We start from the raw sequence: 15,362 nt of genomic DNA, 5'->3' as shown, positions 1-15,362 counted from the left end.
CTGGGAAAAAGAATGAAAGAAAATGAACAAAAGCTGCAGAAGACTGAAGATGAATAAGGAGGTTTACCTTAAAGCAAAACACAGTCAGAGCTATAATAGTATGGTTTATAGCAACTCACAAATGTGTTAAGTTAAACCAGCAAAACAGCAGAAAACGCCAATTCTACAATCAGTAGTGAAGCAGTAATCTATTTTAAGTCAAATTAATATTCTCATTTGATACAAAACAAGATGAAAGCATATTTTTCCTCTTCTGCCTCTTCCATAATCCTTTTGTCTTTCTCCTGCCCTTACTCCCGCCTGTTCTGTGTCTGTCTAAATTACATACATAACATAGATTAGAACATAATTACACTTCAGTGCGTGATAAACTTGATGCATAAGGGACAACTGTGATGCTACCTCACCTCTGGGGGCCTTAACACAAAATCTCATCACAGTTCATACAGCAGGAGCACTATTAGTGTCTTGTCTATCTACATGATTAGCCATGGGATGAACTAGCCCAGCTGTGATTTGTGGCAGAGTAATTTGGCTGTGTTGTGTCTCCGCTGACCCCAGGGCAACAGTAGTTAGTCAGTCATTAACTGCAGAGCCACACATCACTTCAGACAGGTTAATAACTACCGGTTAGGATTGGTTAGCAGCAGGGTTGGGATTGCACCTTGTAATGCTTGATCCCTTTGGCAACAGTAGTTTTTCTGTGGCGGATAATTTGTCAATGCCTGTATTTCTGTGACAATCTGAAAAAAATCATGTTGCTAAAAACATGATGAAAGAAATAAATAAAATGGTGATTAGTAGTCTAGAAAGTTGTGATAATGAATTAAAAGGAGCTGGTGTGTTGACTTTGCAGACCCTCCCATGTTGGACCCAGTCTTTCAGGATGTGCGATCCAGGAACTTTCAGACAGTGACCCTGAGATGCACTGTGCTACGGTCCAACCCTCCTCGCCTAACAGACATTCGATGGCTCCGCAACGGCGAGTTCATCCGAATGTCCATGCCGGACCTGAAGCAGATACCAGAGCTGAAGTTCAAGCTGGATCTCATTAGCAATGGGACGTATGAGTGCAGAGTCAGTAACAGTGCAGGGACATCAACATGCCGATTTAATGTCTCTGGTAAGTGAAAAAAGAGGAATTTCATTTTATTTATCAAAATTTGCTCCAACATAATCTACATGGCTCACTTTTACACCTATCATTTTGCTTTACTTCCTGGCCCACAGCACAGCCATACAATGCTGAGTTTTATTTTGATACACCAAACCCAGTGCACATTCTGAAGGGAAATAATTACTCCTACACCCTGCAGTGGACACAGAGGGATCCACAGGCTACCGACCTTGTCATTGGCTACTGGCTAAATGTTCAAAAGGTAAAGTACTTCTGCACAAACACCAATAATAACATAAACAGTTGTGTCAGTACTCTTATTGTTGTATTCGCATATGATCTAGATAACAGTACTATGATTTGACATTCTCAAATGCTGACAATTGCTTAAAACAAGATTAAAGAGAGGCTCTATTAGGATCTAAATGGCTTGATGTAGAGTACTTGTACAAATTTGTTGATAGAAAGGGGGGCAGAGCAGAGAGGGAAATAATCTAGACTAAGTAATGGTCCAAATTTAGCAGTGCATTAGATACAAAGGTGCACAGGAGTTGTAGAGAACAATGGAGAAACATAGGCCAAGCATTCTGCAGGCAATAGGAGACAAGAGTTCACTACAGGAAACCATGCGATGGGATTGCTTTCTGATGTTCTACTGTAATGCACACAGAGATTGTAAGCGAGCCTCTTGGGTAGGGAGGAACACTAAAGTCGGTGTTCCTCCCTGGAAGACAAACACTGGTAAGGCCTCCTAAGTTTGCAAAAGTGACATTGAGTTGGAAAGCATCAGAGCTTCACTTTTTGTCATGGATTTTGCATATTTAGTAAACAGAGGCTTTACAGGGTTTAGCAGTGTCACACATTTGAAGTCCATCAATATACACCTGCTCTGAATAAATGAAACAACCAGTTTTCCTTGGTATTTTCTTTTTTGTAAGGTTCTTTAATTTTATATTTATTTTTTGAAATTGCTATCTCTTTAAAGATCTGAACAGTGTTGCAATAAATTTGATACTGAATAAGTGTAAAGAAGAACAAGGTAAAGAAATCAAAATGTTCATACTTCAACTACAGTTAAAACTAGAGATTTATATTGTCTGTATAAAAAGAGAGGACCTTTTCTTTTTCTCACTGTTACATCAGACTAAACTTTTCATGATAGGATTCATTTTTTTTTATATTAGGTGAAAATCAGTTTAAGTTGAGAATTGTTTTTCTTTCCTCAAAGTGAGATATTCACATACACTTACTTCATAGCATTGCTAACTTGGATCCAATGTTTTGGCCATCTTTCCACATTTCACAACACTTGAAATGATTTTGGCCCATTCCTCCTGACAAAACGTATATAATTGACACCTTTCTCACACACACTTTCCATCTCTGCTCACAAATTTTCTGTAGCACTCTGATGAGTACTCTAAAACATTGACTTTGAATTTATTGAAATTAATTAAGAAATTGTCTACAAAACCTCTTATTATTATGTCTAGTTTATATACTTTGGATCAACATTAATAGATTACTTTTTAGACTCCTATTCCTCCAACCCAGAAATGGAATTAGACCAGAGGATACTTATCTATCAACCCTGAACAGGAGCACCTAGTTTGCATACTTTAGATCAACATTAGATTTTTTTTCTTCTTTTGCTCTTTCCTTTGGTTTCTTATTTTGTTTGTATTTCTTTTTAATTTATGTAAAGCACTTTGTATTGCCTTGTTGCTGAAAATGTGCTATATAAATAAAATTACCTTTACCTTTTATTATTCTTATATAAATAACCTTTTGCAATCCAAATTGATCTAAAACAGGAAAAGTTTGGATATAATGTAAGAGTGAGATTTATTCATTCTGAGGATAGCGATAGAATCAAAATAGTCAGGTTGCATCATTGTATTTTATAAGATGCCTGACTTATCTTTATCGCAAAGGACTTCAGAAGTTGCTTCAATGTTCACAAAACAGTTCAGTACCTAACATCATAAAAAATTCTGCACCGGGTATTTGTTGCTGTTTTGATCTGTATGTTGCTCGGAAAGATTGAAATCTTTCAGTATCTTTCACATTCCTACGTTTTCCCAAAAGATGAACTTTACATAAATGCGAGCTTATTTACATGACCATAAAAGAAGTGTTAAATTAGTTTTGTACACACAAATTGGACTGTAGTAGAATATCTTTAATAAACAAATCAGTTTCTGCCCTCTGATATTAACCTGGACATCAACAAGAAGCATGTATTGATTTACTAATCCCAGATAAACTCTGATGCTGTACTTTTCACATTAGGGAAGAACCCTCTAACTTGGAGATGTATAAAGATTTCTGTTCAGACTTATTTTGTTTTCTCCTCTGTTTTCTATCTTCTTTCTCTTCTGGGATTTCTTCTTGTTATCCACCATGATCTCTTTTTCTGTTCCATTATTACTACTCTAAGAAATTGACATACAGACGTACACTTCATTGGCATTTCACCATCATTGCCTTCAAATAGTGCATGATGTTGTCACATGAACTGTGGCTTACTTAAATGTATTAATTTATTTTTTTATTTGCTGCACTTTTTCACATGAGTATAGAGCAACCAGGAACAGAAAAAAGGAAAGAGAGTGTGCAAGGGTGCAAAGTAGAGGACTGCAATGCAAATTAAAGAAAAACATGAAATCTCACACGTCCTCTTGACTATTAAGTACACCAGCGGATCATTCAAATGTAATATCTCAGTTTCACAACCCATCTATTTCTACTTGTTTTTTTTTTTTTACAGTTCATCCTTTTAACGCCTTGACAGTCTATCTTTTCAGAGCATAGAAAATTATGTAGAGTCCCAAGGGAGACATGCAAACTCTGAGGAAAATACATGAGGACAGGATCAGTTCATGTTTCGCTGTACTGTTTGATCTGAAACATGGCTGCAAAGTTTTTTCCATTTGCTTGTATTTGCATTTTAATTTTGTGTTTTTCTGATGTAAGCCTGTGTACATTTATTCAACTTTATCCATTCAGTTTGGAGTATGTAAATACTGTGTTTAATTGCCCGCCAGTGCATTTACCAATATCCATGTATATTCATGTGAGTCAGTGTCAGACTGCTTGTTATCTTACTGTGGGGGGATTTATCTGTGCAGGAATTAGCTGCGTTGACGGGCCGTACTTTTTCTATCAAGCAGTCGATACACTCCATTTCTTTGCACCATAATCTTCATCCAAAGTATCGTTGGAAATTTATGTGTTTACTTCTCGGAAGTGATGTTTATACGATAATTTTAGTTTTTCTTTTTTTTTCAATAGGACAGCCAAATAAACTAAACAATTTGTTGTTCATTACAGAATTTTTTATAATGCTGTCAAAGGTCAGTAACACTTTATATTAGGATACGCAAATTAATCAAATTAGTAGGATTATTATTGTGAGAATTACCAAGATATTAACACTTTTAACCATTATAAATTACTTGTTGTAGCTTCTACTGAATTATAATTTTTACTGGGTTTTTTTTTCAATTGTCTTATCAGCTAATTGCTTATTAATAATAACGAGCATACAGTGTTTTAAAAATGATTCTGATGAACTTGAATAAAGATTGCCCTAATAAAATAACCCTAAATTGAAACTACTTTTTTCTGACTTAAAGAAAATTCATTACAATTTTGTGTTCTTGCCCTTAGGTTGCGTCCAGGATTATGGCTCACGATTGTCTAATTTCTACATCCTAAATCGAGATATAAAACAAAGTAGGAAAAAAAAAGCATTATAAAAACTGAAAGGCCACATAGAAAGTAGTTTGTGTAATTCAAAGTAAAATCAGTGTGTTCAGTTCATGGAAAACACTCAAATAACATTATAATCTGTCAAACAAGGCTAGACTCACAAAAAGGGTTTTCTTTGTGGTTCTCATTACAAAATTTTAGAAATTACTCCCAAATGTTTCTACATAGATTAACATGAAATGAATGTCAACCATAAATCTAAATGAATTATTGCAGTCTTTTATCTGAAAGAAATATATCACCAGTTGAATAGTCTCCAATACATTTCAGACAAAAAAATGCAGTTTCTGTTGCTACTTTTTACTTCCTCCTGTTTATACTAGATCGCATCCCAGTTTATTTTAGAAGTCTATTTATGTTAAACATACATATTTCTGTTTGAATTAGTAAATGAAATTCACACAAACTCATTTTTTATGGTAATGTTCACTTTTATATTATATATACTGTATATACAGGATATATATATATATATATATATATATATATATATATATATATATATATATATATATATATGATCAAATCAGTTTGGAAATTGTCCTAGTGCAATTAAATGTAATGTATGTCATTTATGGATCAATTTTTAATCAAACATTTTAAGATGGACAAACCGGCATCCCCATTAACATAATATATGACAGATTGAAAATATTAATGACACATTATATATTTTACATTGAATCTAATTTGTGAAGATTTCTACTATAACTATGCAGGTAGTGCGTACTTACAGATTCATGAGTACCGCTACTAAGAGATGACATGCAAACATCCATATTTTACACAGAATGTCAACTCTCTGAACTTTCCACATACACAATATCACTTAAAGTCTCTCATTTGCTTAATTAGTGATGAAAGAGATCATTAACAGATTAAAATTTAACCTCACACATTTTGTCAGTCCAAGTCTCTTATATATCAGCCTATGCTTGTGTTTTGTGGCAGCCTATCTTCCCTTTCACACATTCTTTGTCTTGTTGTGTCTTTGATGACAATCTGATAAAGACACAGCTACAAACACTTCCTGACTGAAATTCCTGGGAGCATCTGTTTCCAATGAACACACACATGCACACGCGCGCCCATCAAGGTGGTAATATAGACTTTATCATCTGATATCATTCCATTTCAAAATATGTTTTGCATCTTTCTTATCCTGCTCTTTTTTTTCTTTCATGAAATCTAGAGCCATGCACACATCTACACATAGTGTCTTTTTATCTTCACAAGAACCTTACCTAATCCTAATTTAAACTTGATTCATACCTAAACCCTACCCCGAAAACAGCATTCATTGCATATATATATATATCTATATATGTAAATATATACTGTATATATATGGATATATATAAATAATATAAATATTCTCTCTTTTTTTGCATTTCATCCTCAGTGTAAGAGCAGATAGGTCTGTCTTCAGAACATGGTCACTCACACATAAAGACTGTTTCTTTTTATTCTTAAAGCTCAAACATCTCAAAATGATCACCATGTAATTTTTTATTATATCACCATACTTTTTCAGCTTTATTGCAGAAGTTGACTAAACTAGCTGTGCAAAGCAACAAATGTCTCTATAGAGGCATTTCCTCTCAAAACAGATTTTCTTTTCTTTCTTATTGCATGCATTGTTGTATTAAAGGAAGACAGAAAATGCATTCCCCACAGAGTGAAACATTGTATGTGTTTACTCCAGCGGTAGTATTTTAATTGTATGGTGTAGGAAGACAAGCAAATAATGCTCCTGCATGGCCTTTCCATTCACCCAACACTGCACCATACATAATACATTAAACCAAGCTGTCACAGATATCTTGGACATCTCAAAAGATTTTTAGACACCATCTATCCAACTCGAAGATCTTACTGCTGTGGAATGTATACTGGTAGTATTCAAGAATAGGAAGTTTTTTATTCCATGAAGATCTATGCAGATGCTAAGTCTGCTTTGATGAAATCTTACACACCTTCATTTGCTAATTAATTGAAGTGGCTTAAACGACATGACTGTCCCAACCACTTTTCTATTCAGCAAATAATTTTTTAAAGAATTTTGGACAACAATAGAAGGTGAATAGATTTTCAGTTATTCATATTTCATTCTGTCATTGCAGAAAATTTTTTTTCTTCTCTCCCCGTGTCTTACCAGATTGTGAATTCCCAATACAAACACTGTATACAGAACAAAAGTACATCATAAGCAGCAAACACATTTCATGCATTTGAGAAAACTGAAACATTGCATGCAGTTTTAGTATGGTTTGCCATCAATGATCCACACTCTAACACTTGGCATTTTGTGGCCTATGTAATTTTCTCTGGATGTCAATGAAGACACTCACCAGAAACCTTGAGAACAGTCACTTAAAACCTTGTCAGTTATTACATTACGTTTATTTTAGCTGTTCAGAAAACAAATATATGGGTCAAGTTTGTCACTGGTTGTAAGGTCAGAGCTAAACACAAATAGTAAGCAGATTTAGAAGTGTGTGAACCTCAGCTGATTTATAGCAAAAAATCTTAAGGAAAAAAAAACCCCATTGCACAAGCAAGACAAGATAGATGATCAGGCAGTTACCATGGAAAAGTAAGAAACCTAAATAGTGGCAGGGTAATTAACAGATAAAACACAGGTGCAGATAAAAGGGGAACTAAACACAGGTGAAGAGGCAGGGAGAATATTACATACAGCTCAAGCTCTGTTTAAATTGGCCACAGCTTCACTCTCTAGTGCACTGTGTAGTGAGTAATGCCATTTCAAAGTTTAATTGTAACTTTTCATCAACTGTGCAGCAATGTATTGCCTAATTATATATATATTTTATCCTACAACTAACAGGTAAATGTTTAAAAATCTTTTTATTAGGGAATATAATGCAATCCGAGTTTGGCATCTTTTCTCAGATCTCCTCACCCCATGGCCATGCTACTCAACAGATCATGAAAGGATAAGTGCCTTTCTACCTTTCTGAATCTGTCTTCTCCATGTCAGGAAGTGAGGAGAAGATCTGTGACCTCAAAAGCATATGCAGAGGTCTTACAGCTTAAATAGTCCACACAAATTGTTAGTTCATGCTTAATATATTCAGCCAAAGGTGAATATGTTCAAATGTGAAGCAGCGGCACAGGTCAAGTTTGCTGTCTGAATTATCATTCAAGCGTCACCTAATCTTATACATGTTGAATGTTATAGTGTGTTACTAGATGGATGAAAGGTTTAATCTGAAAACCCACCATTTTGTTTGCTTTGTTTGGTGTCAGGAAGTCAGGGTGGAGATCCTTCCTGACCAGGAACAGAGTGTGAAAAGTTGGATCAACTGGCATGGACCTAGCCAGAATGGCAGTGAGAAAAGGAGAATGAACAGGCAGCACAGCTAGTGGCATAGAGCCTGGTTAGGAAAGAAGGATTTGATTCAAAGCTTGCTGCCAAGTGCACACTTGGAGGGCTTGGGGATGTGGCTGCCATGGGAGGCTCAAACAGTAATTGGAGTGAGAGAACCAAATTCCTGGCAGGCAGGGCATGACTCACTGTGGTCTGGTCAATAAAAATTATCAACTCTGCCAGGCTAAGTTTGAATATGTGTTGGTTTATGGGAATACAATGGAAGCAGCAAGACCTCAAACTGACTGCCAGAGGAAACCCGAGTAGGGATGTCACGGTCTACATACGGAGCTGCATGTAGAAACATTGTAGGAAATGTGTTGATGGTGTTGTAAATATTGAACAGTCGGCCCATACACAGGATAGTACGTAGTCAATTTTTATGTTTATTAAAAACAATACATCAACAGGTATATGAAATCATATTCAGCAAATGTGATAAAAATCTAAATAAATGTAGTGCTACAGAAGAATCACCCAAGGCTCCATTAGCTGAACATTTAGAGTTGGTACACTGCACATTTACCATTAACACAAAATCACACACACAATATCTGCTCACACACATAGAGAGAGAGCTCTTCTTCTTCATGCGTTACCTGATAATGGCATGCTGTGGGTGTACCAAGTTGTTATGGTGAAGTGGCTGACCTAATGCATTAGATTGAGTTCACTGTCAGGTCTTTAAGTAGCTGGGATCAGAGGCAGATACACAGCTAATGGATCCTTCTCTCTGTGGGTGGAATAACATAGCTATAGCTCTTTACTAAATGCGATGGTGACAAAAAAAAAAAAAAACTTAAAAATGAGACAACAACTGGACTTGGTTAACATGATAATCATTTTACATTTGTATGATCCACAGCCAGATTAATTGATTTACAGTTGTTTATGTGGGAGGCGATGTGATTTGGTTGTACATTACAACGCTTGCTGAAAAGCAAAATAACTGAACAGAGACAGTTGAAGAAATATGTGTTTGATTCCTGCTTCTCAAGTAATGGCTATCGAGTCCTTGTCTTGTCATCATTATGGGAAATTACTTATCTCGCTGAGTGCTCTAAAACTGGACCAACATGTATTTTTTAGGCCACAAATTGCTGAGAGAGCAAACTCCAAAGTAATATTGCATGCGAGGGCCTCCAAAGCTTTTAATGAGTAAAGCAGGACAGATTTGTTTTGGATAAAAAAATAAAAAATAGACTGAAAATTTTATGGAATTCAAGACTATCTAAGCCCAGTGGTAAGATGTTTGGGAAAAATGCCCAGAAGTGGTAAGTTTGTACTGACATTTATTAACTAAAATGGCCGTGTTAGAGTTGTTAGTGGATAATTAAGACTCTGACAAATGCATTTACAAATAGTGATAATACAAAGAAAACTTGGGCAACTCGTAGTCTGGTTTCAGTAATGTAAGAAAGCACATCAGGTATACTTCTTATTTTTGAGTGAACATTACCTATGCCCACTTTTAGTTTAGGGATGAGGAATGATGACTGGCAGTGGTGAATTTATGAATTTCAGTGCCAAATACAATGAAAGCGGGATTCATCACACTCCTTGCTCTTCTAATATTTACAAAAATGTTTTGCATTTCACCTGCACAGAACAAGCAGAACCTTGTGACAAAGCAAATAAACCTGAAGGGTAAAGAGCCAGAGAAAGGTGTGCTGATGTCCCACAAAATAACAGACCTGAGAATTCCCCTGTCCTATGAGGTTCGACTGGCTCCCATCACCACCTACTGCACGGGGGACTATGTCAGCCGAATCATTTTGTACTCAGAACGTAAGTCTCTTTTCATGTCCTTCATTTTTGTGTAAAGAATTATAATGTTTATGAATATGCTCAAAACACAGATAATAATGTGCTTATGTAGATAATAATGCAAATGTAATTTTCTTACAGCCTACACCTATCCACGATCTTCAGGTAAGACTAAACAAATATTATTTATTTTTTCCACTTTTCTATTTTAAAGTGAGGACTAGTCTTTTTCAGACCTTACTCCTCAATCTAAGGATGCTTATACTATAACTTTGCTGCCCATCATTGTTATACTACTTTAGAACAATTTGGGTTCAATTTGATTTTACACTAGTATGCCATTGAGTTTGCAAGAAGAACAGTCACGGAGCCAGATTTAAAATGGTGGTAGCATAACCACCATTTTAAATGAATGAGTGAATTTACTTTACTTGACAGCTGTTTCCACAAACATTCAATAATAAATTCAATGAGGCGGCTCTTCTTTTTAATCTGTGTAGATGTTTATCTCAGTAAATTAGAATATTATCAGGTATTTTATGGACATCCCTGTTATGTTTCCGTTAATTTAGATGATTATGATTACGGCTACTAGAAATTAAAGCTTTTAAAAAAAAAATCATATTACTTATGGATATGGAAAGGTTGTCTTTTGACCATATTATGGCTGTTTAGTGAGCTCAGAGATTTCCAATAGGGAGTCATTGACACCTTCTATGGGCTGGTAAGCCACAAAATGTCATTGCTAAGAAGTTGGCACTTCACAGAGTGCTAAATCCACACATATTAATGGTAAGTTGAAAGTTATGTAAAAGTGTTATGGAAAGATGTGCATAAGCAACTGTCAGGCATAACCACAACCTTAGGATGATTGAAAGCAAAGCCCATTTAAAAGCCAGGGGAAATTGAAAGTGTATGGACTGCTGAAAGAGGAAACACAGAGACAAGAAGCATAAGCTTCAACTATCACATTATTTGTGTTAAGCCACTTCTGCACCAGACACTAAATTAGAAACTTTTTACCTATGCTGAAGAGAAAAAGTAGTTGACAGTTGCTTAGTAGTCCAAAGTCCCTTTTTTTTTTTTTAGATGAACATGCATTGTGAATTGCTTTTTGAAAATATGGAGCAAACAGTGGAAAGGCACATAATCCTCATTGCTTTATGCCCGGTGTGAAGGTTCCACAGTATTTGATACTTTAAGAGGAAGGTGAAAGATGCCAGAGCCAACAATTGAGCTGAAAGCCGCTAGTAAACCGACTTGGGCATAACACGTTAGCAGAGCCTCTATCTGATCATCATCAACCCACTATACATTGAATAATAACATTTCTTTATCATAAACAAATTTTAAATGCTCTTATATCATATTGTAATTTTTTGAAAAACTGAATTTGGGGTTTTCCTTTAGCTATAAAGAATAATCTCAAATTTATGAGAAATAAATGCTTAATATGCAGCCCTCTCTGTGGTACAACATTCATCTAACATTTATCTACATCATAAATAAATGTTAGAGGGCACCTGTCTTACTAAAGTGGAATAGTCTGATTTGCAAGCATATCTTTATGTTACAGACAAAAGGGAGTTAACAATGTGAAAAGATAATTAAATGTAATATCAAATTAAATGAAATAATAAAATAAAAAAATTGTTATATCAGGTTATGGACCAATACCGTTGAAACATGCTATATCAAACTGTACAATTTAGCCTCCTTTCCTCCTGCATTCATTGGTTTTATTAAACACACTCCACTGTCTCCATGCATCTCATCCCCGTCGTTCTCAGTCGGTCGGGTCTTCTGTGTTTTGTTCATTAAGAGACACGCTGCATTTTCCTGCCAGGAGTGGCAGTTGGCTCTGCCAGGGTGAAGCAATTAAAACAACAGCAGATTGGAACAGACTGCGGGAACAACGGTGTAAATTGAAAGCGGTGCATGAAGTGGAGAAGGGTGTGAATAGTAATAGATTAGCTCCCTGAAACAAAAGAGAGTGTGCGGGCCATCCTCATGGGGAGCGAGAACCACGAGCATCTTTATCAGACTGCATGTCTGTGTGTCTCCAGGATGCTCTTGCCGAGGCTGTCAGCTTGGATGGTTTTAGATGGCTGCTGTCATACTCTTATGTCTAGTGAGTCTTTGATAATGGCAAAGCCCACAAGATGGGCTAATGAAGGTGACAACACCATAGAGAAAAGCTACTTTATCTTGCTTAACAAGAGACATCAGCATTAGGAATGATGAAATATGCTGTTTCTGATGTGCACCGTAACTCAAAAGGAAACAAGTAAATCTGAAGACAAGAAAGTAATTCCAAAGATCCCAAAAGAATATACAGTAAAACCAAATCTGATCACATCACCAGTCTATATCTTTGAGTACAATTATATTTTACATTTTGAAAGTGTAACCACCTTGGGAAATTTTTTATTTTTCTTTAACTTATGCTTCTTTGTCAATCAAAAACTTCCTGAATGTACATGTTAGTGTTAATTATTGTTTCAGTCATGTAATTTAAATTGGGGGGAGATTTTTGAATATGCAGCACAAAATAAGAACTGATTTGGAAAATAAATCTACATTTATTCAGGTTGGTGTACAGAAAGTGGGATCTGCATTTCTCAGACATAAAAAATCTAAATGTTAAGCAGTTTGTTTCAATGATTGATTTGAAATTTAGTAATTCTGTTTTGATCTATTTCATTGAATAAATAAATACATAAATAACATGAAATAAATACAAATTTTGATATTATTTCATTTATAATATCCTGGAACATTCTGGGTGAAACAAGATGCCAATGATACACTTTGAAATATCTAACTTGCCTTCCACACTGTGTCTATCATCTTTTAGTAATTACTAATTTGTCGACTGAAGTGCATTTTGAGGAGGTAATTTTTACACATTTATTGTTGGCATGTTTTGGGAAACTTGATCAAAGACATTTCATCACCTGCAGCTTCTCCTATCTCCAATGTAATATATTATGAATAAAAGTTTTTTTTTCTTTTTCTTCTGTCTCTCATTTCTTTTCGTCCATGTATTCACACAACTTAGACCAGGTGTGTGGGTTTGAGGATGACAGGATCTGTGGCTTCTCCCAAGACCGGAGTGATAACTTTGATTGGACAAGACAGAATAATCTGACGCACAATCCCAAACGATCTGCGAATACTGGACCAGAGACTGACCGCAGTGGAACAAAAGAGGGTAAGGAAATGGGGAAGTCATCTTAAAGGCAGAGTCATATGTTTCTGTAGAGAAACATGGAACTAGTTGTTAGAAGAACCAGAAACTTGGGCATGGGAGAAATTCTGAGCTTTGGCTTTGGAAAAATACTTTAAGTTAGCCTTATCATTTTCCAAGGATAATTGGAAAGAAAATGTGTGTATGGATGGATATTGAACCATGTCATGATTAAATATTTAAAATAAAAGAATACATTGGCCAATATTGATGCAACATTTACATCAAACGTGCACAAAAATGTGTGTAAAATAATGGTTCAAAAGTATTTGCTGAACAGTTAAAGTTGTTTCTTTAACTGCTAGATTATTCAGTGTCAACAGTGGCTCTATTTAATTGTCACAGCCTGAGTTGTCTGTCTGAGAGCATCTGCATAAAGATTAACTTAATTAATTAAAACAATTTTCAAAGCTCATGTCCTCTATAAAAATGTTATACAATGTTCTGCTGGAGCACCAAAATGCAGAAACTATCTGGCATAAAGCAGTTGATAGTTCAACAAAATTATTATTTAATGTAAATCAAAATTTGCACCTGCAGATACAGAATATGAAAAAAACAGAAATCCAACAATGAAACAGAGCTGACAGGAATAAATGAATGATCAAATGAAGCTGTAGCAGCTTGTATAAATGTAATAGTTGTAAATATAAAATTTCAGTATAGTATGTGTTTTATATAATTATTCCACAACAAATAAGCACAAGAAAGCTACTATAATTCTGTTTTCATGGCAGACTAAGAATAAGGCTTAGGAAACTCTGATCTTTGTTTGTTGATTGTTGAACCATGCTGGAGAACGAGGCAAATGCTATTAATTAAATTGGGTTTTCAGTTTAATTTCATCTCCAAACAATTGCAAAACATTGCAAATCATTGCCTGTGACCCTGTTATTTAAACACTGATTCACTGTCTTGACTTTTAATGACTCCTTGACAGTTCAGAATCAAATTTCAGCTCTAATTCTTTTTGTTTCCTGGTTGATTGCAGGGTATTACATGTACATCGAAGCATCACGGCCGCGTGCTCAAGGCGACAAGGCTCGTCTTCTCTCTCCACTTTTTAATGTGTCTTCAGTCAGGGGTCCCAAGGGCTCTGGCCGAGTCCCATACTGCGTCTCCTTCTATTATCACATGAAGGGCAAACATATTGGTGAGTGCTCACAAACATTCACATAATTTCATTTATCATATAAAAGCAATCGTAAAAGCACAATGCACAAGAATATACTAGCAGAAACATTCACGTCTATCTTCGGCCAAAGGCTGAATTTGGAGCTTGACCCCTATGTGTGGAGCTTGTATGACACAATAACGCAGAGTGCGTGTTTGCAGGACACACAGATTATTCAGGGAGGGTGTTAAAGGGTATGCCCTAGGATGTTTTTTTGGGTGTGCATCAGTGTGTCTGCATTTGTGTGCTTTTGGAGGTGGCTAAAGGGGGCAGAGGCTGTGTGATTTATGGCAGGGGCAAGATACAATCAGTCATCTGGCAGAGCTGTTCATCATAATATGTTCTGTCACAGCGCTAGAATGCACACGCAGTTGCACACATATGTACACAGACCAGAACACTAATAAATGAAAACACTGGCTTCAATTCACTGTTCTTAAATAATGTATATACATGAACACAAACAGCAACAACACTCTAACCACACTTAAACAACACTATAAGGTCATGATCATTATTCTCTCCAACTTGTGGAGGAATTTGGTCCACTTTTTCACATTGTCCATTTCATTGTGGTTTCATTTTGTTCTTCTGTTCTCACAGCAGAACTTCAGAGTTTTTAGCTAAATTTTTACACATTTTCTGCTTTAACCGTTCTGCTGATTACCCAGTTCTTGTCAAACTTTAGCTGTTTAACAAATGCCATTATGAATATTTCAAGTATTTTTTAGTACAAAGACAAGTTTAAAGTCAAGCTGATGACTATGAGGTTTTCAAGACCACTGTAGAAAAAATTTTGACTGATGTTGACTGTCCAACAGCTAACGCAGCAGTACGTATCGCAAAGTGATATATATGGATCATTGTGTTAAAATATACGGATGATAAA

General features: G+C 35.6%; 1 protein-coding gene across 2 annotated transcripts in view; it reads left to right on the top strand.

The window, feature by feature from the left end:
• The window catches only part of mdga1 (MAM domain containing glycosylphosphatidylinositol anchor 1), a 182,254-nt gene that overhangs the window by 146,005 nt on the left and 20,887 nt on the right, over positions 1-15,362 (top strand). For both annotated transcript variants that reach the window (XM_032561218.1, XM_032561217.1), the window contains exons 10-15: positions 857-1,123; positions 1,231-1,379; positions 9,890-10,070; positions 10,191-10,214; positions 13,111-13,263; positions 14,291-14,452. In XM_032561218.1, coding sequence (XP_032417109.1) covers positions 857-1,123; positions 1,231-1,379; positions 9,890-10,070; positions 10,191-10,214; positions 13,111-13,263; positions 14,291-14,452 — 936 coding nt within the window. The remainder of the gene's footprint in view (positions 1-856; positions 1,124-1,230; positions 1,380-9,889; positions 10,071-10,190; positions 10,215-13,110; positions 13,264-14,290; positions 14,453-15,362) is intronic.

Source organism: Xiphophorus hellerii, chromosome 4 (assembly GCF_003331165.1).
Source record: "Xiphophorus hellerii strain 12219 chromosome 4, Xiphophorus_hellerii-4.1, whole genome shotgun sequence".
Taxonomy (NCBI): domain Eukaryota; kingdom Metazoa; phylum Chordata; class Actinopteri; order Cyprinodontiformes; family Poeciliidae; genus Xiphophorus; species Xiphophorus hellerii.
This window is presented reverse-complemented; position numbering and strand designations above follow the sequence as displayed.